This window comes from Arvicola amphibius, chromosome 7 (assembly GCF_903992535.2).
Source record: "Arvicola amphibius chromosome 7, mArvAmp1.2, whole genome shotgun sequence".
In the NCBI taxonomy this organism is placed as follows: domain Eukaryota; kingdom Metazoa; phylum Chordata; class Mammalia; order Rodentia; family Cricetidae; genus Arvicola; species Arvicola amphibius.
In genome coordinates, this window is record NC_052053.1 from 136,776,017 (window position 1) to 136,801,847 (window position 25,831).

At 48.7% G+C, this 25,831-nt stretch overlaps 1 protein-coding gene across 18 annotated transcripts in view; it reads right to left on the reverse strand.

Annotated features, from left to right (window-relative positions):
• Positions 1-2,756: 2,756 nt before the first annotated feature.
• Positions 2,757-25,831, reverse strand: part of Atxn7l1 (ataxin 7 like 1) — a 233,633-nt gene continuing 210,558 nt past the window's right edge. For 5 of the 18 annotated variants that reach the window (XM_038335784.1, XM_038335779.1, XM_038335792.1 and 2 more), the window contains 4 exons: positions 18,967-19,276; positions 15,396-15,517; positions 13,810-14,115; positions 9,684-11,467 (listed from right to left, as the gene is read on the reverse strand). In XM_038335784.1, coding sequence (XP_038191712.1) covers positions 10,357-11,467; positions 13,810-14,115; positions 15,396-15,517; positions 18,967-19,276 — 1,849 coding nt within the window. In that variant the 3' untranslated portion in view covers positions 9,684-10,356. Of the gene's footprint in view, positions 3,974-4,513; positions 6,225-7,406; positions 7,482-9,683; positions 11,468-13,809; positions 14,116-15,395; positions 15,518-18,966; positions 19,277-25,831 lie in introns of those variants that run through there. The other 13 variants (XR_005286119.1, XM_038335782.1, XM_038335786.1 and 10 more) reach the window with 13 other exon arrangements.

The following is a 25,831-nucleotide window of genomic DNA, read 5'->3' on the forward strand; positions in this document are numbered from 1 at the left end:
CCCAGCACTAGGGAAGCAGAGACAGGTGGATCTCTAAGCTTGAGGCCAGCCTGGTCAACAGAGTGACTGCCCTCCCAAGCCAATGCCTTCAGCTTAGACTGGCTGAGAGCCTCGGTGGTGTGGACTTCATGCTGCGTGTGTGTGTATGTGTGTGTGTGTGTATGTGTGGTATGGTGTGTGTGTGTGTCCGTGTGGGGTGTGCGGAGTGTGTGTATGGTGTGTATGTTTGTGTGGGGTGTGTGAGGTGTGTGGTATGGTGTGTGTGTCTGTGTGGGGGGTATGTGGGGTGTATATGTGTGTGGGGTATGCGGTGTGTGTGTGGTGTGTGTGTGTGTATGTGTGTGTGGTATGGTGTGTGTGTCTGTGTGGGGTGTGCGGAGTGTGTGGTGTGTATGTTTGTGTGGGGTGGGTGAGGTGTGTGGTATGGTGCATGTGTCTGTGTGTGGGGTGGGGTGCGTGTGTCTGTGGGGGGGTATGTGGGGTGTATATGTGTGTGGGGTGTATATGTGTGCGGTGTGTGTTGTGCGTGTGTGCGTGTGTGTGGGTGTGTGGGGGCCAGTGGCTGGCACTGGGTGTCTTTTCCAGCTGCTCCTCCATTTTATTTTTTGACACAGTCTCTCACTGACCTGGAGCTTACAGCTTGATAGCACTGCTGGCCAGCAAGCCCCAGGGACCTTCCTGCCTCTGTCCCCAGCAGGAACCATGAGCACTGCTGTTTATGAGGGTGCAGGAGATGAGCTTTGTGTCGTTAGACTTGTGTGACAATCACTGTACTCTCTGCGCCACCCCCAGTCCTCTCCATGCCCTCTTGATGCAGCAGCTCAGACCTTAGCGAATAGTTTTCTTCATGGAAGTAAACGCGCACATACAAAACAGAACTTTAAAAAACAAAAAGCTTTCTTTGCATCATTCTACACTGTATTTACTCCCAGTTCACCTTTGCTTCTTTGGTTTTGTTGACCGCTGCCTTACCTTCTGTGTGGCCTTTCCTTCCCTGACTTAGGGACAAACTGTTCTTTTTCAGTGGGAGACATCTCCCTGTGTAAAGGAGCTCATCTGGGTTGCCCTGAGCAGGAGCACTGTCAGCCACACCCATCTCTGGTTCCTCTGTTCAGCAGACTGGGAATCTACGCCTTGGCCCACCCTGCACGCTGACAAACAGCAGTGAAGCTAGGGGCTCCTCTTCTTGAGCACTGCAGACATCACTTAGGTCTCTCAGCCTTTGTTTCTAAGAGTGTGACATCAGTTCAAGAAGATCACTATTTTGTAGTAATTAAGAGTGCATTCAAACCTGCATCCTAGGCTAACATGTAAACCTTTATGTCTGTCCTTTCAAATATAGGCAGCTCAAGCTTCAGCACCGTGGGGGCATGGTGATACGTGCTGGTACTCTCAATACAGGAGAGATGGAGGCAGCAGAATCAGTAGTTCAAGGTCATCCTTGGCTCCATAGTTTGAGGCTAGCCTGGGCCATATGACACCATGTCTTAACCCCCACCCTGAAAAAAATCCTCAGCATATTCTTTGGGGTTCTTCCCCTACCCACTGATCCCACCATGGTAGCCATGGGATAGTTCCAGAAGGTGCTGTCGTTTGCAACGTTGGCAGCTTTCTGGATAGTCGTACCCACGAGGGTCTGGGTGGTTTCAAAGGTGTACTGAAGTGAAAATGAAGATTCGGGCTCTCATTTTGCACGTGGTCCTTCTGCACTACGTGAACACTGAACCGCTTTCAGAGAGTACCCCAGGTTACTTAAGTGATGAGCGGGGGGTTGGGGGGGACTCAAGGAAACACCACTCCTGCAGCAACAACAAAGCCCTTTCTGCCTTGGGCTTCCACCTCTGAAGAAAGTGTCTGCACCCAGCATGCTTCCTCTGAAAGCTTGCACTAGCTGAGCAAGTCTGCAATGCTCCTAACCCATCATTTCTCTTTATAGATATTATTATTATCCTGGGGCCACAAGGCCACCTCAGCCCCCAAGACAGGATCTCACTGTGTAGCTCAGGCTGTCCTGGAACTCACAGAGATCCTCCTGCCTCTACCTCCTGAGTGCCACTAGGCCTGGCTTCTCTTTTGGTCTCTTGCAGTGGCTTGCACAGGATGCTCTAGACAGCAGGTGCTGTGCTACTTCAGGGGACCAGACGGCTCCACATCACTACCCAAATCCCTTCAAAGCCCAACTCTGCCAGCTCTTAGGTGACCTAGTCCTTTCTTCTGTCTCTCTGCCTCTGTTCCAATAAGAGACTCATGAAGCTTTTCCTGCCTCGGGAGACTTCCGGCTCCTACCTTTTCCTCATAGGGAGCTCCTGGCATGGAGAACACTTCCATGTTAGACCAGCTTCTGTCGTCATTTTCTCTCCTCCTTAGCTCGGTCCTCCCCCACCAAAGCATTTGCTACAATCTGCAATTCACTCTGGACCGTATGTTAATTTGCTTTCTGACTGAGCTGCCTCTGGAAAATAGCTGGGCTTCTGTGTATGTCTTGTTGGAGAAAAAGAAGAGCATAGTTCAGGGGCAGGCACAGAGGTGGTCCTGCAAAGATTTGTTCAGTGAGTTAGTTCACCATCTTCCACTGCATCCTCTCCCATCATCAATGTCCTCCCAGAAGGGCTGTTCTAAAGAGAATACCTCTATTCACAAACAAAACAAAACGTAGTCTCATAAAATTTATAAAAGCCTGGAGACGTTGTTTTTACAAACATATAAATTATTTTATTTACAAAGCCATGTAACCAAAAAAAAAAAAAAAAAAAAAAAAGCAAAAACAAAAAAAAAATACAATCGTTCAGTGGAGAAAGCTTCCAGACCTGGTGCAGACCACAGCAGGATCAACAGATACAGTTTCGTTCTTTCTTTGAAAACCTGTAAGCCATAGAGTTTACTATTTACACCTACTTCAGACATGTATTTGCTTACAACGTCACAGGCATGGAATGGATTCTATCTGATAGTGCTAATCCATAAAGGTGCGGGACGACGGAGGGAAATGCTTAGTGTTACAAAACGCGGATCATAGAAAAGAAACCCACGCCACGACTGTGGCCTTGGTTGAGTAGGGTCGGACATGCTCTCTTCAAAATTCTTCTGGAAAAGCTTCTAAAATTGGTTAGTAGGAAAGGACAAACGGACAGGTGCAAATTCTAGTCTGTGCAACAATGGTTATTTAATTCACCCCATGACTGACCAGCTACATAAAACCCACAGAGTTCCGTTAGAGTGCCATGGGCTGACGGCATAACAAAATATAAGGTGTAAATAGAAAATTTCCTTTTTTCCTTTTTTGTTTTTTTAAACAAGAGTTCATTGAGAATCAGAATAATAGAATACGCTGTATAAACTATTTCCTACAAAGGCTGATCAGCGCTATTTACAGTTGGTACATTGATACAAAAGAAGGCATACAAGTTATCCAACTCGATTTTTTGATTTTTAAATTTTATATGGCTGACAGGTCTATGCGGAGGCTGAGACGAGTCAGGAGCTCCTCAGGCAGACAGGGGTGTGAGCAGCCAAGGGGCCGAGACGGAAGGCTGAGTGGGGTGTGGGGAACAGAAAGACCCGAAGAGACGACTCTCCCGATGTGTCAGGCGTTGGTCCAGTGGAATCCATGAGAACAAACACAAAGGAAATCTTTTCTTTGCATTCCATTATTTTTTCCTAGCTACAAGCGTTTTTTGTTTTTTTGTGTTTTTTTTTTTTTTTTAATACATCAGAACGTAAACCCGGGGCTGACTGTTAACAAAAAGATACGGGTTTTTTCCCTTTTTGCTCAGTTTTCTGAAATTGTCCTCACCTTTTGGTCAAAGCGGTCTCTCAAGAAAGTAAGCAGCATTAGGTGGAGAGCCTCTTTATTGCGGCTTCCGGTGCGAGACCCAGGGCGGACCTTGCTGAAGCCTGCTTGCTCCCTCCGCCTCTGTGAAGTCGCTGTTCCTCAGAAGCAGCCATGTCTCCTCTCAACCTTCGGTTTCCCTCTCTGAATAGAAGAGTTTAGGGGCCAGAGGCTTATTTTGTTGCTGAGACTTGTTTTGTTTTTAATCCCGCAAGTTTTACAACTCAAAATAAATTATGTATTTATATTTATATATATATATATATATAAAACAAGACATCTAAAACCGAACAAGACAAAAATTGTGCAAAAATAACAAAGATATATACACACTTTTGAGTCTGAAGAAATGTACAATAAAAACATAATTCAAAGAACATTTTAAAAATATAAACATTGCTCAAACTTTCAGAAGTTTCATATTGTTTCTGAAACTATTCTGGTCAGTTAGCTCTGTAATATAGTAAAACATAAATTATTACAAAATTAACACTATAAAAATTTACTTTAAGAATATCTTCTAAACTTTTTTCAAAGGATCTAACCTTGTTTATAATTTCTTAAACATTTATAAGTCTTAAAATCTGCCTTAACCTTAAAAAAACAACAAACACCCCCCCAAACAAAAAAGTAACAATCACCCCTTAAATTTGCAGCCCCCTCCCCCCCCGCCGACATAAATTAACCAGCATATAAGTGCACTTTTAACACTGGAGAAAGAAAAGCGAAATAACCCAACCAATGTCCTGGTGCTTAATGTCAACTCCCGACTTAAAAAAAAAAATCTTCATTTTCTATTTAAAAATTTAAGAATCCTGTAAGAAACACTGTCAGTGCAAGTCCAGTGGCGGACATCACTTCTTTCTCCTCCCGTCTTTGCAGATTCCAACTCTGGTGAGACTTAACAGTAGTCTGATCTTTGGGTTGGGAGAAGAGGAATGGGAAGGGCATCTTTGGGGAGGGACAGGGGTGTGCCCAGCTGTGAAACTAGCATCCTGAATTTCAGGATGGCACGGGCAGGCGTCTGGCAGATCAGAGCTGGAGCACCTGTTCCGTGTACTGAACTCTCTTTCTCATTCCCCATTGGAGCTTTATGGTACTGCTGTTTCTTTCAAGACTCCAACATGAAGGGCTTAATAGCCGTGGTGCTCCAGTGCCTCCCTGACCATGCCTCTTCTCTATCTCTAGCTGGTCTGTCTGAGTTGGAGCACCTGAGGATGGAGGGCAAGCTTATCTAGGGTGTGGGTTTGCAACCAGTGATAGTTCTTATTCCCACTAGGAGTTTGGCACAAAACCTCCACGCAACCAGACTTGTCTCTGGAGGACCCTTCCTGGCCCCAGAACCTTCCTGATATCTCAAGAATTTTCTGGAGCTATGGTCACAGTGCCACCTTATGAAGTGACTTCCCTAGGTCCTGTGGGCTTTCTGTCTCTGGCTGACCCAGCTTTAGGAAAGTGTGCATTGTGCCCTGCTTGGAACGGACTCTTCAGAGTATATTCCAGACAAGCTCTGACCATCACAATCTTTGGGTTCCCACCATCTCAGGTCCCTCCTACCCTTCTACCCCTGTACCTGACCCGGTGAGTCTTTTCTGCACAGCTGGGCCTTGGCATTGAGTAAGCCACACCATGAAAGGGCCACTGACCTCACTTTAGTGGCTGGCAATTGGCTCTGGACAAGGAGAGCTGTAGAAGGTCCACTCCCACCCCACAGTGCAACTCCAAGCGCAGGCTCCTCCCCAGCGTGTGGTCCAGGGCTGCCGGTGGGTGGGAGCTAGCAGCTTCTGATGGCCACTGGAGCACAGTGACCCAGAGGTGGAAAGGAAGGGCAGGGTGGGAAAGGACTCGGGAGAGCGTCAGCTCTGCAAGCGCTGAAAGTTCAAGAGCTTCCGTGGGTGCCAACCTGGAACCGGAACCCGGAACCGGAACCGGAACCGACAGTTTGCACCTCTGTGCTCAGGAGCAAAATGACGGTGCACTAGCAGCATCAGGAGGAAGGGGAGTAACCCCGAATGTGGAAGAATGTATAAGACATGACAAACGATAAACAGAGAAAACACTGTTTTCTGTAAATCTCAAATTCAAGCTCTTTTGCCTTATTTTCTTCCTTTCTTTCTTTCTTTCTTTCTCTTTCTTCCTTCCTTCCTTCCTTTCTTTCTTTCTTTTTTTCTTTCTTTCTTTCTTTCCTTCTTCCTACTAAAAATCCATGTTAAAAAAAAAGAATTAGAAGAAGAAAGGCCAGAGCCACAAGCAGCGTCGAGGAAACACTCCCCCCACAGACCTCCCTATTCCTGATTTAGTCTCCTGGGGAGGATGTCCTCCGGGACTGGCTTGAAGTGGCTTCACCATCTTGTTAGGGAAGAGTCCTTATCCTGCCCATTCTGCTTGTGTTCTTCTAGGAAAAAAAAGAAAAAAGAAAAAAATGTGTCTCGTTCAGGGTGATCCATGAAAATCCAGGAGGGTACCTCCGTTTTCTTGTATGTCACAGAACAGAGAAGAATCCACTACCTGGATGTGGCTAAGAGCGGCCACACTTTGTAACTAAGAGGAAGGCTATAAAGACAAGGGGAGGCAGTTATGCCTCACAGAAGGAGTAGCAAACGCAAGCAGCAGATTTTGTTAGTGATGGTAGCTCCGAGGCTGGAAATTTGCGGGAAAGTGTGTGGCTTTCGTGGGCTCTTCCTGGATAAAGGGCTGGGATAACTGCATGTTTTCTCTGTCTTCCTTTTTATTGGTTCGTTTTTCCCAATATAACATGAATGACACAGTTAGTTAGCTAATGAAGGTAAAGCCCTGGGTTAAACAGGTTTTGGAGATTTGGGGTGGGTGTGGCTAATTTTGGTGTGACCAGCTTCAGCTGAGTACAACCTTGTCCCTCAGTCAAAACCTGCAGCTTGTGTTTGCTACTCCTTCTGTGAGGCATAACTGCCTCCCCTTGTCTTTTCCCCAGGCCTGAGCACCTAGCCCTTTGGAGAAAGTCATTGATCTCTGGGTTTACACATTGATCACTCTTACTTCTCCCAGGTTAATCAAAACCACTGGAAGTCTTTCTGAATGTTCCCACTGTGAAAACACACACTGAGTGGGCGCTACAGTTCACCCAGGGTCTTGGAGAAGGCAGCGGCCAACACCAGCAATGCACTTCTGCTAACTTATTTCACTTTCATGATGCCCTTAGGAGGTGGTATCCGTGTGCCAGCTAACAAACCAAAAACAGACACCCAGAGAGCTAATGTGCAGACACCTCAGAGCAGGTAATAATGGTCATTACAGCTAACACTTGACTTTGCTACGTGCCAGAGTGTTTTAGCTACTTTTCAGAGACTTTACATCAATAAACTGGTTTAATCCTCACACAGGTTATAGAACCTTGGGAACCATCATGATCCCCACTTTACAGAAGAGAATATGGAGGAAGCAGATTGCTCAAGGACCCACAGCTAATAACAAGAAGGTCCATGTTTGAAAGCCAGGTTATCTGCTTGCTGGAGGCGAGACGAACTTCCGACACCAGCGCATATTCTCTTACTGGTTTGACGTTGGCTCTGTGTGGCTTCCACCACCCCTAGAAACTTACCTGACGGCTGTGTCCTGGGCTGGATAGGCTTGAAGGGCTGGATTGGGACAAAGCTAGGCTGCTATTTTTTCCAACCTGAAAGACACCGTGAACTCCCATTCAGACACCGAGGCAACTCAAGAAGACCCTCTGACGCCATATGTTGTGAGGGCAGGGGAGGAGGGCAGTACTACAGGTCTTACTCCCTCAATTACTCAGAGTGGATGCTTCCCACTTAAATGGCAGAAAAGGGGACAGCAGTTTATGGATACTTTTAAGAGGATGTGCACACTGCAGGAGGCAGGACTTATCCCTCTGTAGCTCAAGAGCCCACAGGCTCATGCATCTCTGATCAGAGTGTAGAATCACCGTGTTTCTAGCCCTGGCTCCTCAGGTCTGTCTGGCTCGGGGGTCCAGGATTCAGCCTCTGGTTCTTCAGAAAACCAGTTATGCTGGGCTGCTCTTGCATGTGCAGGGAAGGAGGGGAGAGGGTACTTTGTCCTGCCTGGCAGGGTCCCTGGGACGACAGGCCTGGGGTCATAGATGACTTCTCTTTGGATCTGTCCTTGTCCCCTGGTGCAGTGGGCTCTGAAAAGAGCTGGTGCCAGGGTCCAGTCCCATGGTTCCAGCTCATTTGCAAAGGGGGCTCTTGCCCCCAGCCTCCAAACAGCCCCTCCTCTATCTCTGCTCCCCCCTTTGAACACAGGCACCTGCCTTTCTCTCCTAGTACTGCTGTGTCCCGTTTAATACCTTGGTGGAAGTCTGGGGCCTTTTACTTCCCAGACACAGGAGAACCTAAGAGTTCTCTGCAAGGCACGGAGTCTCATTTTGGATTTCTTTTTAAGACAGGATCTTGTGTGGCCCTGGCTGGCCTGGAATTCACTATGTAGCTAAGGACAACCTTGAATTCCTGATCCTCCATCTTCCCATTGCTGGGCTGCCATACCTGGCTCTCATCTTAGGTTCCTCTCTGCGTCCTAACAGAACCAACACAGCTGCCAAAGGCCTTTTCCTTTTCCTAAGACATGGAAATGCCCAGGGGTGACTCCAGCCAAAGCCTTCTCTCAGCTGCCTGGGGACAAGCATCGGGCTATCACCGTGTTGAGGGTTGGGTGCAGTGTGGCTCCTGGTGCACATTCTCAGGGAGGCTCATGGGCTCTTCTGCTGCTAGCTCGGCTGACTCACCATGCCGACTAAGCATTTCAGACAGTCTGGGAGCCAAGCGGCCAGTACTCAATACCCAGGCACTTCAGGCTTGACAGGAAGACCCAAGAGCCCAGAGTCAACTCCCGGGTTTAAGTCCCTGCTCCACAGTTCGCGTGCTGTGTGACTTTGGGAAGCTCATGTAAGCTCTCTATGCCTTGCTTGGCTCATGTATATAAAAATGGGTTAACAGCAGGTTAGATACTGAGTTCCTGGACCTAAAGGGTTTGGGGACAGGGACCATCAGTGACATGTAGTCAGCTAGTAGAACTTTATCTAAAATGAGGAAAGCAAGGAAGCTTTGCTGCAGCAGGTAAGATGCACAGGCTGGGGGGCTGGGAGCGGCTCCAACTGTTGGCTCCCCAGTGGACTCTGCTCTTACTTCCAGCTTGTTCACCCTCAGCCTGCCTTTTCACAAGACCCCCAGTGTATCTGTGCACATGCATTCCAGTATAAGAAGCTGTGTGCCTCCTTCTGAGTCTACAGAAGACCCTGGCTAGCAATCCAGTCTCCGGGTTGGATCTGGACGTGACATTAAGTGACCTCACCCGTGGCCAAGGCTGCAGCTGTTTGGCCCTTGCTTGTGACTCCCTCCCAGATGGTGCTCTTATTGGGGCTTTGATGAATGTCTTACAAGGTGACAGAAAACAGTGGTTCTCAAACTGTGGGTCAAGGCCTCTTGAGGGGGCAGGGTCGCAGATCAGACACCATGCACATCAGATCTTTACGTTCTGACCCATACAAGTAGCAAAATTACAGTTATGAAGTAGCAAAACAATTTTATGGCTGGGGGTCACCACAACATGAGGAACTGTATTAAAGGATCGTGGCATCAGGAAGGTGGTGACCCAGCGCATTAATGCACCTACCCTCTCTCTGTCTCTCTCTGTCTGTCTCTCTGTCTGTCTCTCTCTCTCTCTCTCTCTCTCTCTCTCTCTCTCTCTCTCTCTCTCTCTGTGGTTCTCAAAGCTCACTCGGAGGAGACCGAGGAACCTGGGGTCCTTCCCTCCAGCTCTGAGCTCCCATCTGGTAGAGGGTTGTCAGCAGCTCTCCCAGGCTGCGTAGGTAACCCGAATTTGGGGAACAGGACAGAGTTCAAGGAAAGATACAGCTATTCTTTGGCCAGCCACACCTCCCAGATTCCCTACAGTGCATACTCTTATGTGTAACCTGGCACTGAGTGCTTGCTTCTCTTGCTAGCTCTTCCTTGCTGGGTGCAAGGGGCACTTTTGCTTTAGGAAGGGAGGGAGGTTGAGGCAGCCTGAGGTGAGGACAATCACCTGGAAGCTGGGAGATCAGGCTGCCACTCTCCAGGGGCAGCGGGGTAGGGGGGCCTGACATCATTTAACCAGTCTGGGTCTCAGGCTCGTCCTGAGGGGATCCAACAGATCAGATCAAACTTCTTAGCAACAAAACGCTTTAATGAAGTCGTCCTCGGAACCTCAGGATATGAAACAGACAAAAGGAATGGGGGACTCAGAGCCTCTTTGGGTCTCAGCTTACCCATCTGGAAAGTGACGACCGTTTTTGTGCCCCCTGTGCTGGGCTGGCGAGAGGACTAAGGGAAGTGAATACTGTGAGGTGCTGGGCACAGGGACCAGCAAAGTGAGGGTCTTACTGACTGTAAAGTCCTGTGCACAGGGACCAGCAAAGTGAGGGTCTTACTGACTGTAAAGTCCTGTGCACAGGGACCAGCAAAGTGAGGGTCTTACTGACTGTAAAGTCCTGTGCACAGGGACCAGCAAAGTGAGGGTCTTACTGAGAACCCTCAGAGCAGAGGACGCACATTGCCTATGGGGAACCTGGGGAAAGGAGCCATGCTTGTGTTGCCTGCCTGAGCCACCTGGCCAAGCAGGGGCACTGCCCAGCTCCCCCTGCCCCCCAGAGCCGATGAAGGCAGTGCCAGGATCTCCCTTACCTGCCGAGAGGAGGTGCTGTTAACGGGATCGGGCACCGGTGCAAGAAGGCTGGGTGGGTTCTTTTTGTGGACACTATTCATACCAGGCATTTTACTGATCTTACAGGCTTTGCTACTAGGGCTTGAATTCTTACGCTTTTTTCCTTCTGATTTGTCAAAAGAGAGGGGCAGAGAAGACACGGCGTTGTGTGAGGCCAGAGAGAGGTCCCCCGCGTGGAGCGCAAGGGAGGACACAGAGAGGGGACAGGGGCCACTGCTGCCACCCACAGCGCCCACCTGTCTCACTATGTCCATGGGGCTGCTGGGCAGTGAGGTCCGTCCTGAGGGCTCCAGCTTGGCACTGAGTGGGCTCACCCCGTTGTTTGTGTTGTACACAGACAGACTGTTGTAGGGAGGGGCTGCCTGATAGGAGTTCAAGGAGGAACTGGCGTTCAACACACAGTTCTTTCTGTGGGGCCCTGGCAATGGGGATGAGAAGGAAGCCTGCAAGGAGAGGGAGGAGGAGGAGGAGGAGGAGGAGGAGGAAGTCGAAGACTGCGGCTTCCTCTTTTTGTTACTTGGAGATTCGTCGCTACGAGCTGACAGGTCTTTGACTTTTGAGGATTTGCTGGTTTTGGTTTTGGATGGCTTGTGGGACGGGGAAGGAATGACAGCTGGTATCGGGGACACGGCGGAGGGGGCCTTGAAGGTTGAGTCCATGATGCTGAGGGTTGCAGCCACATGGGGAAAAGCTGTGGTGTGGGACATGAGGACGCGTGGGTCCGGCGATGCCACAAAAGCCGCGTCTGAGAGCATGGCAGATGTCATTATGTAAGAAGAGGTGAGTCTCGAGCTGATGGGAGCTGAAGGAAGATACACAGCACCGGGGTTGCTGAAAGGCTGCAAAACGGATGCTGGCACAGGGGTGGTGATGTGGGCTGCTGGCGAGGGCATGGGGCTATCTGCCGCAGGAGGGATCTTCCTAAACACGAGAGAAGAGCCAAAGAGAAACAGTGAGACGTCGGGTGGGCATCGCCTGGGGGGGTGGGGGCCGGGTGAGCTTTGATCGGCAGGGCTACAGAGGACACCCGGTAGGACCAGACTATGGAGAATGAAGCCTTGACAGATGGTGAGAACTGGAGAATGGATCTTTCCTACGCTGGCCACTAAAGCAACAATCAGCACCTGTCTCCGCGCCTCAGACCCTGCTCTCTGTGCTGAGCGACTGAAGACTGGCTGATCTGGCTTCACGAGGGAACGGCAAATGCTGTCAAGACTGTAAATATCCTGAGCAGTCTCCCCGACCTCACACACCGTTAGCAGTGCTGAAAGTGGTTTTCAGTGAGGAGAAAAGGGCTCGGCCACCTGGGCATGCCCTTCTCTGCTCACTGCAACCTCTTCCATCCCTCTTTCCCATGCTACGTTTGGCTGGAGATATTTTGAAAAGAAACCATCTCCTAACTTGTCAGCATCCTTTTCTGCTTGCTACCCAATGCCTCTGGCTACTCCACAGAGAGGCATTTCTGTTTTGGCTCACAGCCACTGGATTGCGGTGGCCATGGAAAGTCAAGAACTTGGAAAATGATATCAAGTTGCCCATACCTCTCTCCCTCACTCTTCTTCAGTGGGGTTGACACACAGCTGCCCTATAAGTCCTCCTGCTCCTGGGCTGGGAAAAGGCGAGAGATCTGGACCAGTGTGCCCAGAGGGGATCAGAAATTTAGATATGTGCAGAAGGCCAGCCCGTGAACAGGGGCTCAGAGAGCCACTGCTTTCTTGATTGGCTTTCTTAGAACTGGTGGGGGACGGAGCCTGAGGGCGAAGTCCATGGACTAATGCCAGTCCCAGGCAGGCAGGGTATCAGTCTTAAGGCCTATATTTTTGTTTTTCAGACTGAGTCTCACTACGTAGCCCCAGTCTTGAATTTGTGGTTTTCCTGCCTCTACGTGTGGGATTACAGGTATGCGAAAGCACCTAGCCGTAAAACCCTCTGCCTTCTGGCCTGTGCTGTAAATGGCTTCATGTGCATCTTATGACTTGGGTCCATGCTGCTGCTACTCTTGGGACCCAGAGATGGGAGCTACAGCAGCTATGGAATCACAGCTGATTCTGAAAGAAGTAAGTGGCGTGAGGAGCCAGAGAATGCTTTGTTATTTTCCGCAGAGCTCTCTGCTTGCTCCCCAGTGTGTGTCTTCAGGAGATTTCCTTCTCTGAGGTAAGTTCCTTTTCTCAGGAGGTAAACTTGAGGCATAGGGCAGATGGGCCCCCTCCAGCTGAGAAGCGGCCCTCTCCTGGCATTCCCCTCTGAGGATCACTTGTCTGCCCCTTGTAGTAGAGCCTGCGGCTTCCATCTCTAGGGTGGAACCCAGCGGCACCCTTGAGTGCGGAAAGAAGCACAGTGTCTCTGAAACTGTCAGACCAAGATCGAATACAAAAGTGTTGCCAAACCCAAGGCAGTCGTGATGGCGTCTGAGAACTTCCTTCTTCTCCAGCCCCTGGGGACCCCAGAGCTCCTGCCATCCCTAAGTAAGATGCTGCAAAGATAGATCCCGGCTGCGATGAATGAATGAGGGTGTGGACAGATGGATGAGGGGCGGAGGATGGGAAAGCAGGTGATCTCAGCAGCAACACAACTGTATTGTAGGGACTAAGCATGCTGGGCAGGGATTCCCACAGAGTCAGGCCCTGGAGGTCTGCACACATCCTCAGAACTGTCTGGCCCTGCACAGCCCTTCCCTGAGAGGGTGGGGGCACTAACAACTCCTCTCTGTCTTTGTGACCCTACTGTAATACTGCAGGTGCCCCCGGTGCTGCAATGTGCTCCCTAGGGAATTTACAAGTCCCAGGTGATTAATTTACTTAAGGGGGTGGGGCTTCACTTCGGGACCTTCAATCTCACCTCCCGAATGTTGGGAATCTTAATTGTCCCAATTTATATTTTCCTCATTAAACAGTATACATACTTCAAATTCTGCAGACAGGCAGAATTGAAGTCCTAAATCTTACTTGGCCCCTGTTCAAGATTGGAATGGCTGCTACTTCTGCTATATTTTCTAGACCTTTCTTTCCTCTCCTCTCCAACCCTCATCTGTAGAGGAGAAGTGGGAGGTGGGGCTGTGCCTGAGAGCTTTCTCCCCGATGCTAAACAGTTTCAGTGTTCCCTAGGTGCTCACTGGGAGGGGGTTTCACCTTTGTGGGGGCCCCTGACTTAGGCTTTGCACCCTGGCCTACAGGAAGTCCCGCGTAAAAGCCCAGAGATGTAAATACACTCCTGACAGCTCCCGTCCTCCCCTTGCCAGCTGCCGTGGAGATCCAGATGCTGACCTGGCTGAAAGAGAATACTGTGTTGGCGTCTCCTGATGCAGAGTTAAATGCTTGTTAAAGAAAAAAGAGTCTTGGCCGTTCCTTTTCTTCCTAATGTCTTCCATGCCCCCATCGGCTGCCATCCCTCCAGGTTCGGGCCCATCAGGGCCTGGAGTTTGGGCCCCGAGGCTGAGAGGGCAGCGGGGTGCTACGCTCTCCAGGGTTGACACCCAGGCAGCCCCAATGTTGCTCAGTGACAGCAGATTGGTTAGGCAAGTCCTGAACAGAGGGGAGGGACCTGATGCCCTGTGGCTCGGGCTTCTGTGCCTGAGGAGGAAAGGAACATGGAGCTTGAGCTGACAGTATACCAGCGCGCGAAATACAGACCAACACATTCCTTCCAAGTGCCAGGGATTCACACTTCTGTAACACAGGGGGGCGCAGCACTGGGAGAATCACCAGGGCTGGCTGCTGTGTTTGGAAGCAAGGGGGAGGGCCAGGTCATCTGATAACCAAGAACTACGTAAATCCCTGTGCGGAACTTTCTGAGATCTTCAGTGCATATAAACAGGAGCTAATAATACCCTATAGACAGGCAGGGCAGTCACCCGCGTGGGACAATGATAAGCTTCTCTTTTGGCCCTTTCCTAGTTGGTATAACAACATCTATCCTAAGTCCCCTGTGAGTCCCCTGTGAGAAACAAGGGGGGGTGGGGGCTCAGGTCTATGTGTGCAGAGGGCCTAAGGTGACAGAGCTGCCTTGGGAGAGGAGAAGGCTGTGGGTTCTGTTTCCTGTTTCTCAGGGCGCCCTGTGGCCTTTCCTGGACCTCATTGGGCAGGCTCAGGGTCTCAAATGCTTTGGGGCCCTAGTCTGACATGATCCATCCTTTTAGCGGAGTATGTGTCAAAGCTCCCTTAGGAGGAGCACAGGGTGGGGACACTCAGAGCTCGGCTATAGGGACAAAGTGTAGCATCTTGTCTGTCGTGGTTGAGAGGGTCCATAGACTTCTGAAGAGCATCCTAGGTGTTTCCCCTTTCTGTAAGTCCCTGTAGAGTGTAAGTGCATTGGGAAATGGTGTAGACACCGGATAATAAGCTGCAGGTTAGAGAAAGAGAAGGAGAGGTGAGGAGAGGGCCCTAGGGAGATGGGAAGGGCCAAAGACAAACTTAACCCACTTCACAGCACGGTTCAGAACCTGCCCTTTCAGACAATTGGACACAGTTTTTAACGAGAACAGCAACTAGCTAGAAATTGGTTTGTAACCATTATGAAAATTTTACAACACAAACAGAAGCATATTCTTGACATATTTAGATAATCTGAGAAACAATTTTAAAAAAAAGCAAAGGCCTATAATCCCATGGAATAGACAATATCTTACCTAAGATCCTTTTCAACTGGTTGAGAAGGTTACCAACCCAACCATCCCAAGAAGACAACCCAAACAGCACAATATAGGTACCCTATAAAGCTGTTCATTAGCACTGACATTTAGAACTGGTCAGGAACCCTGACAAGCCAAGTGTTGGGGCTTGTCCACAGGGTTCGGGCTCAGATAATGGCAGGGAAACTGTAAACTTAGATTGCAAAGAAATGGCTTACTTACTTCCACATCTGTGAATTCAAGTGTTTCTCTACCATGGAGTTTAGTGCAAAACGAAACCGGTCCCATCTTCTATCAAACACATAGAACCCTCGTCCCATGAGGCGACTCCCGAAAGAGCAGAACTGCGAGGGGGGAAAAGAAAAACATTTTAATTTTGGTTACAGGTTAATAAGCTAATATGAAGCACACAGAGAAAAATAACATTTGCATAAAAACACACAGGGGTACAATTTTACTCAGAATAAAATAAGCGACTGGCACTGAAGCCAAAAATATTTCTGTGGTACGGTCGGTGGAGCTGTGGATTCTCGGCAGAATCGCCACTCGGAGAGTCACACGCGTTACCTCTAAGATGGAGCCAGTATTTTAGGATAGAAAATGAGAACAGCTACGTCCAGAGAGACTTTGCAGCTCCAGCTCTTCTTCACACGACCCATTATCTCCAGGAACACGGGGTTCCCTGCCTGCCTCCCTTTCTTCCGGGAAAGAGGATGGATGACTCCTCCCGTCTGAGGCCACAGAGCCAACCACTTCCTTCCTCCGGGAGCTGCCCTTCCATGCCAGTCCCGACTGCATCTGCACCATTTCATTTATTTTTATGTACTTTGGTGCTTTGCCTGCACGTAGGTCTGTGTAAGGATGTCAGAGCTTGGAGTTACAGACTGAGCTGCCATGTGAGTTCTGGGAAGTGAACTTCCTCTGTGAGAGCAGCTGTTGCTCTTAACCGCCGAGCTATCTCTCCAGCCCTTAAAACACGCCTGTTGTTATGTTTTGGTTTTTTGAGACAAGGTCTCGCTATGTAGCTCTGGCTGTCTTGAAACTCACTATGTAGACCAGGCTAGCCTCTAACTTACAGAGATCCACCTGCTTCTGCCACATCTGCCCTCTTTATCTGCTCTCCGAAGATGCCCCAGGGTGCACCACCCCCTGAGCCCTTACCCAGTACCCTCTTGCCTGATGTTTTCCTCTTTGACAATTATGGCTCTACCCTTTGATGCTCAACTTTTAATTATCATTGCTGATGGCCTCATCTGACTGATCCTCCCACGTGGACACCGACGACACATCTACCGCACATTATATTACATTTTACTTAGACTCATTATAGTGTAGATGTAATTACGTATGAGGCTATCAATCTATAACGTGTGGGGACTTCATTCTCTTCCTCCTCAGTCTAAGGATCATTGAGATTATGAATTAGAAAAAAAAAGAATTTTAGGATTTAGGAAGCTGAGGCAGGAGCATTAATAGTTCAAAGCCAGCCTGCGCTACACAGTGAGAGCATCTAAAAACTTTTTTTAAAAAGTAGACTGGGGAGGAAAGGGTCTAAATAAATGTCTAAAATAAACCAGTGCATTTAAAACTTACGACTGAAATATCAGGAATGTACTAAGCATTGGCTGTAAGGCAGGACACCTGAGGCCAGTAGACAGAAATGTAAAAAGCAGCCTCTGGGAAGGTGACATTTGCTGGGTCTAGAGCTCAGGGAAGCCTTCAAATGACTCTATAATTCAAATGGCACCTTCCCACCCCCCACCCCTAGGCCTCCAGCAGCTCCCTGGATGCAAGCCCAGACTCAATGCTGGATTGGCACCCATTCCACAAATGCATCCTGGACCCAGCGTTTGGAGCAACTGTTCTCAGGAGGATCTAACTGCAAGGTCTTCCCTTTGTTCTGCTTCTGCTTGAGTTGTGTGTGTGTGTGTGGGGGGGGTGGTATTAAAACCTTGCTACCCACAAAATCTGATATTGCAAATTACTTACTACAGCAAGTTCTTACTGACCAAGGAAGAAAACATACAGGGGACTCTTCAGCACAGAAGCTGGCCTCCACCTGTCTGAGGAAGCTGCTGCTGGGGTGCCATCACCTCCTCTCTCGTCCCAATTGCTAAGGACACACTGAGCAAGGGTTTATTACTATATATATATAATTTAATGTGTCAATTGGCCATGAGAAAAAAAGGACAAAGCAAAGACACAAACCCACAGGTTTTTCTATTTTAATCAGCAAAACATTAAGGGCCTATGAAGGCCCTGTGAATGTGGCTAAATCTTCTATAACAGCTTGCCCTGTGGACAGATGTCTTGATGCTCTCCAGAGCCTGGCCTTTTGGGAGGGGCCAGTATCCCTTTCAGACTCGGAAGCTGGAGGCCCCTTTGGTTTTGGCTTCTGGTTTATCTAATAGCACTTAGATGTGAAGCCAGAGAGAGAAGCTGGCACCGTGTGCCTCTGGCAGCGTGGCAGACCTCTCTGCTGTGCTGTCATCTCCAGCGTCCCGACCTACATTGGCCCTGTCTTCCTGCTAACACAAGCACACTTCTGACTTGCTACCTTGTGCGCAGCAGTAACAGAGAAGATGTGCCTCCTATCAGACCTCGGAATGAGGCACAGCTGGGTCACCACACTCCGTTCTTTCTCTGCTACCTGCCAGTGCAGCAGTAAACACGTGGCAGACTTGTACTGCATACAGAGGTGTCTTCTGGGGTTTCATGGGAAGCTCTTGTTTTGTGATGAAGAAAGCATAGCGTCTTGGAAGACCCCTTTTTCCCTATGTCCCCTCTCTTCCCATTTAGGATGTCACTAGGTGCAGATGTGACAATGGAGCTGTAGGGGATATATTAAAACGTGAACAGCCCAAAGTATTTACAGATAGCAGAGAGGTTGAACCAAGACTGCAAGGGCACCGACTTCTAGACTTCTTACCATGAGAGATAATGAATGTTCCTTGTGTGAATATGGAGGCACTGGGTTTTCTACAACTGTAGGCAAAATCATTACAGTGAGTCCCCTGCTATTTCTGTTCTGGCACAATCTCAGGATGGAGGTGAGCCATAGGTCAACATCATCTCCAGAAAGGGGAAGTGTCTTACACAGAGAAGGGGCCAGCCTTGTCTTCTAATAGGACTGGTTTCATTGATAAAGCTCCTGAGGTTTGAGTCAACCAGAGTTAATCCTTCAGACTCAGGCAAGCACCAGAATAAACCACCGTGGAGACCATATATTCCCAGGGCCCCAGCACTGGGATGTGTGGCTGTGGATCCCACCAGCCACTTCCTTTCTCAGGGGGTTTGTGAGGCAAATGTGAACAAGCTTCCAACCAGTGCCTTAATTTCCCCTCTGGCATGGATGACCATCTGAACTGTTGGAGCGTGCTCCTTCAGACAGCTTTTGTTAGCAAGCCGCCAGGCCGTGTGAAACACTGCCCTCAATACCCGCTCTGCTGCTGTGTGGTCATACTGCTTACTAACAGCAATCAAACAGAGCAGTCGGGGAGACTGAACCTGAGTTGCTGCTCAGACAGCTTCAAGAGCAGGTGCATCTGGCCAACTCTTGCCCTGAGGCTCTGTTTTCAGACATGCAAAGTCAGGTTGGCTACCAAGCAATCTTAAAGATGACAGCCAGTGGGGAGCCCCTCCCTTTCCTTCCTTCAAGAACATCTCTAATCCCATTCAGCCTTTGGGATGACACACTACTATGGAATTTCCTTAGGAATTTAGGCCTCTGTTGCCATCACCAAGTTGCCTTTGAAGCACAGGGGCCAACAGGGACCGGACAGAGGAGGCCTACCGCGAGAGGTCTGGGGTGGTGCGCAGAGAACTGACAGTCTAACTTCTCGGACTCCTCGGCTCCGTCCATCTCCCCTTCATCACTGGACAGTCGGCTGGCAAGGTCACCTCCAGCTGGGGGCAGAGGGAGCTCTGGGGTGTAGGCGCTCTGATTCGAAGATGTACTGCTGCTTATGCTGTTTGCAGATGACGGTCTAAGGGCAGGAGGGAAGAAGACATGGGTTTTCTTGAGGAAATCAGAGCCACTGATTCCATGCCACCAAAAAGCGGTCCTCCCACGATGCCGGGAAGGGTGGGCCAATGGCAGTTTCCTACAAAAGAAAGAGTAAGCCTCAGGGGTTGGCAGCTTTCCACAATGGCCCATGAGGATTAGGTGCTTGTCCTCTGGCTGGCTGCCTCTGGGTACAGTACAAGCCTAAGGGAAAAACTCAAGTGTGAGCCCGAGACATGAGCTTATCCAGAGCCTGTCTTCAGTAAGTTCAGTGACAAATACCCACCCACCACCAAGTGTCGCCATTGCTTGGCTTACATCTTTCCAGACTTCCTTAGTGTACACACATGAATTTTTTAAAAAAAAAAACTATGCCATTTTTTCAGCAAGAATAGGATTTGAGACAGGATCTCATGTACCCCAGGCTCTGAACTCCTGACCCCTCATGTCTTTGCCTCCTGAGCACTGGGGTCATAAATGTGTTGCCATCATGCCCAGCTGACACAGTTCTGGGGATCAAAGTCAGGGCTTCAAGCATATTAGGCAAGTATTCTACCAACCGAGCCACACCCTACTAGCCTTAGCCCTCGGGACAGATTTATTTTAAAAATTATTATTTTATGTGTATGAGAATCTTGTCTGCAAGTACGTCCGTCTGTCACTTGTGTGCGCCTGTGTCTGAGAGAAAGCAAAATCCTCTGGAACTTGAGTTATAGGTGGTTGTGAAGTGGGAATTGAACTCAGGACCTCTGGAAGAGCAGCCAGTGCTTTTAACCACTGAGCCATCTCTCCAGTCTGAACACATTTTTTTTTAAACTTAGTGATGTAGAACTCCTTTTGTATATTATCATTTTTAATATCCTCCAGTAACATTTAATATTGATGACACAATTTATGTAGCTAAATCCTAAACATTTACTTCTAAATATTCTGGAAGGCTCTTGGGCAGTAGTTCAACCCATCATGGCAGGACCACCTTGTCCTGCAGAATAAATATGACCTGGAATTTGTTAACTGCATCCTGGTCATACAGAAAAATAGCTTTATTTATTTACTTACTTATATGTTATATAGAGACCCCCTATATAGCCCTGGTTGACTTAGAACTCTCTATGTAGACTTGGTTGGACTCAGACTCACAGACACCTGCTTGCCTATGCCTCCTGAGTACTGGGATTAAAGACATACACCACCATGCCGGGCAAAATGTGTACCGTAAACTGACCTTGAGCTCATGACCCTGCTGCCTCCGCCTCTTTAGCATGTCCTACTGGCTTGTGCCACCACAACCAGCTACTTTCACTTTTCAGATAAGTCTTTACCAGGGAAATGCCATCGTCTATGTTATTCAAATAACATAACACCAACAAACATGCATTATAATAAAATCTCAAACTATTAAGGTAACAACTGTCAAAATCAGGTTAGGTAAGTGTTCAATATGTCGCTACTTTCCAGCATGTAGGGGAATTTTTATAAAAACAATAAAAATAACTACAAAGGGACAGGAGCGGTGCCGCCCTGTTTGTAAGAAAGGGGCTGAAGGATGTCCTGCTTTCTTCTTTTCATTTTTTTCTCAGTTTTACAGAGTTGTATTAAGGTAACAAGGTCTTGTGTAACCCAGGATGAACTTGAACTTGCTATGTAGTAGAAGATGACCCTCATCGTTCTTTACTACCCAACAAGTGATAGGAAGACAGGCATGGGCTCTACGTGCATCTTGTGAAATTATTATTTCAATCAAGTTAGTTAAAAAATTAACATACCTATCGTTTCTTAGAGTTACCACCTCCCACGGTCTACTAGGGATTGATCCAGGCTCTAAACAAGCTAGAGAAGGGTCTACTACTGAGTTGTAAATCTACTAGGGATTGATCCAGGCTCTAAGCAAGCTAGAGAAGGGTCTACCACTGAGTTGTAAATCTACTAGGGATTGATCCAGGCTCTAAGCAAGCTAGAGAAGGGTCTACCACTGAGCTCTAACTCCAGCCTTCTTTTTCAGTTTTATTCTGAGGCAGTTTCTCTAAGGCTGGTCTTGAACCCACTGGGTAGCTTAAGCCAGTCTTGAGCCTGTGGTTTTCCTGCTGGGGAAGACCTTGAACTCCTGATTCTCCTGCCTCTACCTTTAAAGTGCTGGGATTACAGGTGTGTGCTAAGAACCCTTCCTCCAGCATTGTGCTGTTTTCCTTTTAGATAAATTCTCTTTACAATTAGCCCAAGCTATCCTTAAAGCCACAAACCTCCAGGCACAGCCTGTGGAGTGCTGGGATTACAGGCATGCACGGCTACACCTGGCCCCACATTTCTTTATATATTCACCCACAAGCAGACACTTAGCTTGTTTTCGGATCTTGGCGATAGTGAATGATTCTACAATAAACACCAGAGTGCAAAGCTTCCGTTAAATGAAGTATAAGAATCACAGTCCCTCACCAGCTTCCCTCCCCAAATCCCACAACTAAGGTACTTAAGGGGTTTTTTAAAGAGGCAAGAAAGTCAAAGAAAACAGAGCGCAGAAAGACGGTGATTGTGACCCTGAATCCATGTGGGCTCTTTTTAATTGTGCCTGCTAGTGATTGACTTAGGAGAGTCACAGAAAATCAAAGAACATTTATCGTGTGTGTGTTTGTGTTTGTGTGTGTGTGTGTGTGTGTGTGTGTGTGTGTGTGTGTAGGAAAACAGGAAATCTCTGTCACATGTGTGTGAAGGCAGGAGGAAGTCTGTCTCTTCAACTCTGTTTTCCTATCAACCTAAAACTGCTCGGAATATAAATGATATCTAAGAGAATGAATGAAGCGCACAGATGGAGTGGTTTCAGCTTCAACTGGACCCTGCAGCTGGATGTACCTGGGACAGCTGTGGCCATCTTGCTACAAGATTTGAAGGATAATTTAAAGGATATTTTTTTTTCTTTTTTAAAAGGTGAAGGGGAGCAAAGAGGGCCACTTTTGAGCCAGGGTCAAAAGCACTGGCTGCTCGTGACCTGAGTTTAATATTTGGGAGCTACATAAAGGTGGAAGGAGAGAACAGACTCCATGGGGTACCGCTCCCCCAACACGCACATGAGGGGAGAAGAAAGGGAGAGACCGACCTCTGAGGATTGGCACCCCCTCACCTGTGGATTCCTTGTCACACTCGGGACACATCATAAAGACACAAGTGTCGACTTCTGCTATTCCCACCTGGACTGATACATGTCGGAGCAGGTTTTCTTAGACATTTAGATAATGTGGCTGGGGATAGGAAGCCTGGTACCTACACCTACTGAGGGCTGCAAACCCTCCTGTTTAAGGCAGTAGGATCAGGAGTTCAAGGCCAGCCTTGGCTACATATGGAGTGCAACCCTACCTCAATAAAGAAACGAAGTAAGATCTAGACAAGACAAAACATAGCTGAGTACATAGTGGGTTTCCACGCAGGCCATCTCCATATCTACCAAATACCACATGCCTGGCAGGACCCAGCTTTCTCGGGAGAAACAAAGGTCAGAGAGGATGAACTGGAGAGGTCACAGACACAGGCTTGCAAGCATGTCAGGGAACAGGAGTGAGGCACAGGCTGCAGACAGAAGCCAGGGGCTGTCCTTAAGGAGGCCCCCCCCCCCCCCAGGCGCCTAAGCATTCCAGCTGCAGGAAATCTTCCCGACCTTGGGCCTGGTGACTAGATGCTCTCTCTTGGGTAGCTCCACATGGAGGCTTTCTGCCAGCTTGCTGGGACCTCTCTTCTAGGTGTGCACCTCAGTCAGCCATAGCCTGGCATCTCTAGAGCAGCCCCCAGTGTGAAGCTGACCAGCCAAACACAAAAGACAACAGCGTATAAACCAAACACCTGTAGTAAGCCAGGGACAGAGGAAAAGCTCAGAACCTGTCTCTAAGTCCATTAAAACGCTGTCACCCCATCGGGAGAGAGGAGTGAGGCTCAGCCGTACAGCTGAGCGCTTGCTCGGCATACGAAAGGCCCTGGGTTTGGTCTCCGGCACAGCCCGCTCCTCAAACCAAAGACAAACAAACAAAAAAGAGGACATCAATTCAGAGAAATGCCTATCTTGTGAAATCATCAGAGAAAAACGAGATAAACTGGGCGTGCGGCACAGGCCCACAATCCCAGCTACTCAGAAGGCGGAGGCAGGGGGATCATGAGTTTAAGGTCTCCAGAGAGACCCAGGGGTGGTCTGAATAAGAATGGCCCTCATGGGCTCATAGATTTGAATTCTTAGTCACCAGGCAGAGGTGCTGTTTGAAAGTTAGAAGGATGAGGAGATGCAGCCTTGCTGGAAGACATACATTGCTGGAGATGGGCTCTGAGGTTTTAAAACCTCATGCCAAGCCCAGGGTTTCTCTTGGCCTACGGATCAGGATGAAACTCTTCCTTGCTGACAAGATGAGAGTGGACCGGACTTCTGAAACAGTAAGCAAGCCCCTATTAAATGCCTTCTTTTATGAAAGTTGCCTTGGTCCCCGTGTCTCTTCACAGCAAGAGAGCAGTGACTAAGACAGACCCTGTTTTGTTTTGTTTTCTTTAAAACTTTGACTAGTTTGTTTTGTTTTGTTTTGTTTGAGTTAGGGTCTCTCAACACACCCCTGGCTATCCTGGAACTCACCATGTAGACCAGGCTGTCCTCAAACTCACAGAGACCCTCCTGCCTCTACCTCCTGTGTACTGGGATTATAGCTGTGCCACCACCCCTGAGAGCCTATCTCATAAATAAAAGGCTGGCAGGATGGCTCAGTAATTAAGAAAGTCTGGTGTTATAAGCGTGAGGAATCACAGATCCCAGCCCTCATGAACAAGCTTGGTGGGGTCCTGTGCACGTCTGCAGCCCCAGTGCCACACGCGGCGGGGACAGAGTGACCATGAGGGCCTGCCAGTCTGGCTGAAAAATCTGAGCTCCAAGGTTCAAAGGTGGGTAGCAAGAGAAGGCCACTGATGCCCTCTCTGGCCTCCAAGTACACACGCACACACACACACACACACACACACACACACACACACACAATCAATTAAAATAAACTAAAGACAATCTTTCACAAAGTACAACAAGGAATTTAAAGCATTCAACTAAGAAGAAGACAAGAAATGGAAAATACAGACAATAGTGGGACAAAAAGTATCAAAGATGCAACAGGAAAACATCCTGGGACAGAACAGGTATTTTCATATTGCATGGAGCTACCAAGTACCCACTTCAACCAACTGAAAAAGAGCTACATCCAGAGAGCTGTCTGTTGCCTGAGGTATGATGGGGCTCTTGAGAGGCAGAGGCAGGAGGATCTCAAGTTCAAAGCCAGCCTGGGCTGTCCAGTGAGAATCGCTTTCCAAAAAGTGAAAGTAAATTATGAAAATTAGACACACTAGAGAGAGACACCCCTGGAAACTTTCAGTGCTCCAGGCTTTGGAGGTATAAGTTTTTTGGGACAAAGAGATAGGAGTCAGGATGTAGAGACTCCCTGTGCCAGCCATCGATGGGAAAACGGCTTCGAAATTCCGCAGGGAAATGATTTCCAATCTAGTTGTATACTCAAAGAGATCATCTATTCAGTGTTAACGTAGAATGAACATGTGCTTGCTGGGTAGGGGCTCTAAAATTGATCTCCCATGAACCTCTTCACGGGCAACCCCCGAAGGAACTACTCCATCAAAGCAGAGAAGCAAGGCAGAGATGGGAACGCGGCAGGAGCCAGGAGACGGCACAGCTGAAATACACCCACCCCACTGGCAGGAGCGGCTGTTTTTTCTTCTGAGCCTTCTGGCACTATTTGATTTTTTGAACTATGAATCCATATAACATTGATAAAAATGAAGTTTAATTAAGACAAGATGGTTGAAACACTCAATAGTAAGTCCTAGTTGCCAGATAAAAGAGGGAAGGAGGTGGACAGAGGAAATTAGTGAGAAGGAGGGTGGAACAAGACCCAGAACTGACCGAACTGGCTCTGAGGTGGTCTATGGGTACGCGCGCGCGCGCGCGCGCGCGCGCACACACACACACACAGGAGCGCTGATGAGACTTCTCTCTGCATCCTCCTGGGGATGACGGGGTGGGGGACGTGATTAGGGCCTCCCACTGAGTGCAGAACTCCAGGTGGAACCTGGAGGAGGGCATTTACTGGAAGCAGCCACGCCTCAGAAGAAACAAGGCTTAGGACGTGGTGGGAAGGAGTCACTGGAGTCTAGTGAGCAGAGAGTACCAACACACACTCAAGATCATTCACTTGCTGTTCACTCTTTGCCCTCTCCACTCGCCAGTCTGGCTGAAAGACCAAGTCCTGGGACACTCAGGGAGCTCCACATGGCATCGCAGCTTGCCTCTCTGCAGGAGCCTGGCATCCATCTGTCTGGGTATTCAGGGTGTGAGGGCCATCTTCACCGAGTCATTCTAAGGGTGAGGAGGACTACACACGCTCTTATCCTTGCCACACACTGCTCGACAAAGGGAATGAGACCACCTAAGCCTTGGACTCTGAGATCCACCTGCCTCTACTTCCCACGACCTGGGATGAAAGGCATGCATCGCCATGCCCCACCAAGAAGCGCAATTTGAGGTCTAGACTATATAGTAAGTTTGAGGCTCACCTGGGCTATATAGAAAGATCCTGTCTCCTCCCCACAAAACAAAAACAAATGGAGCTGGAGAGATGGCTCAACAATTAACAGC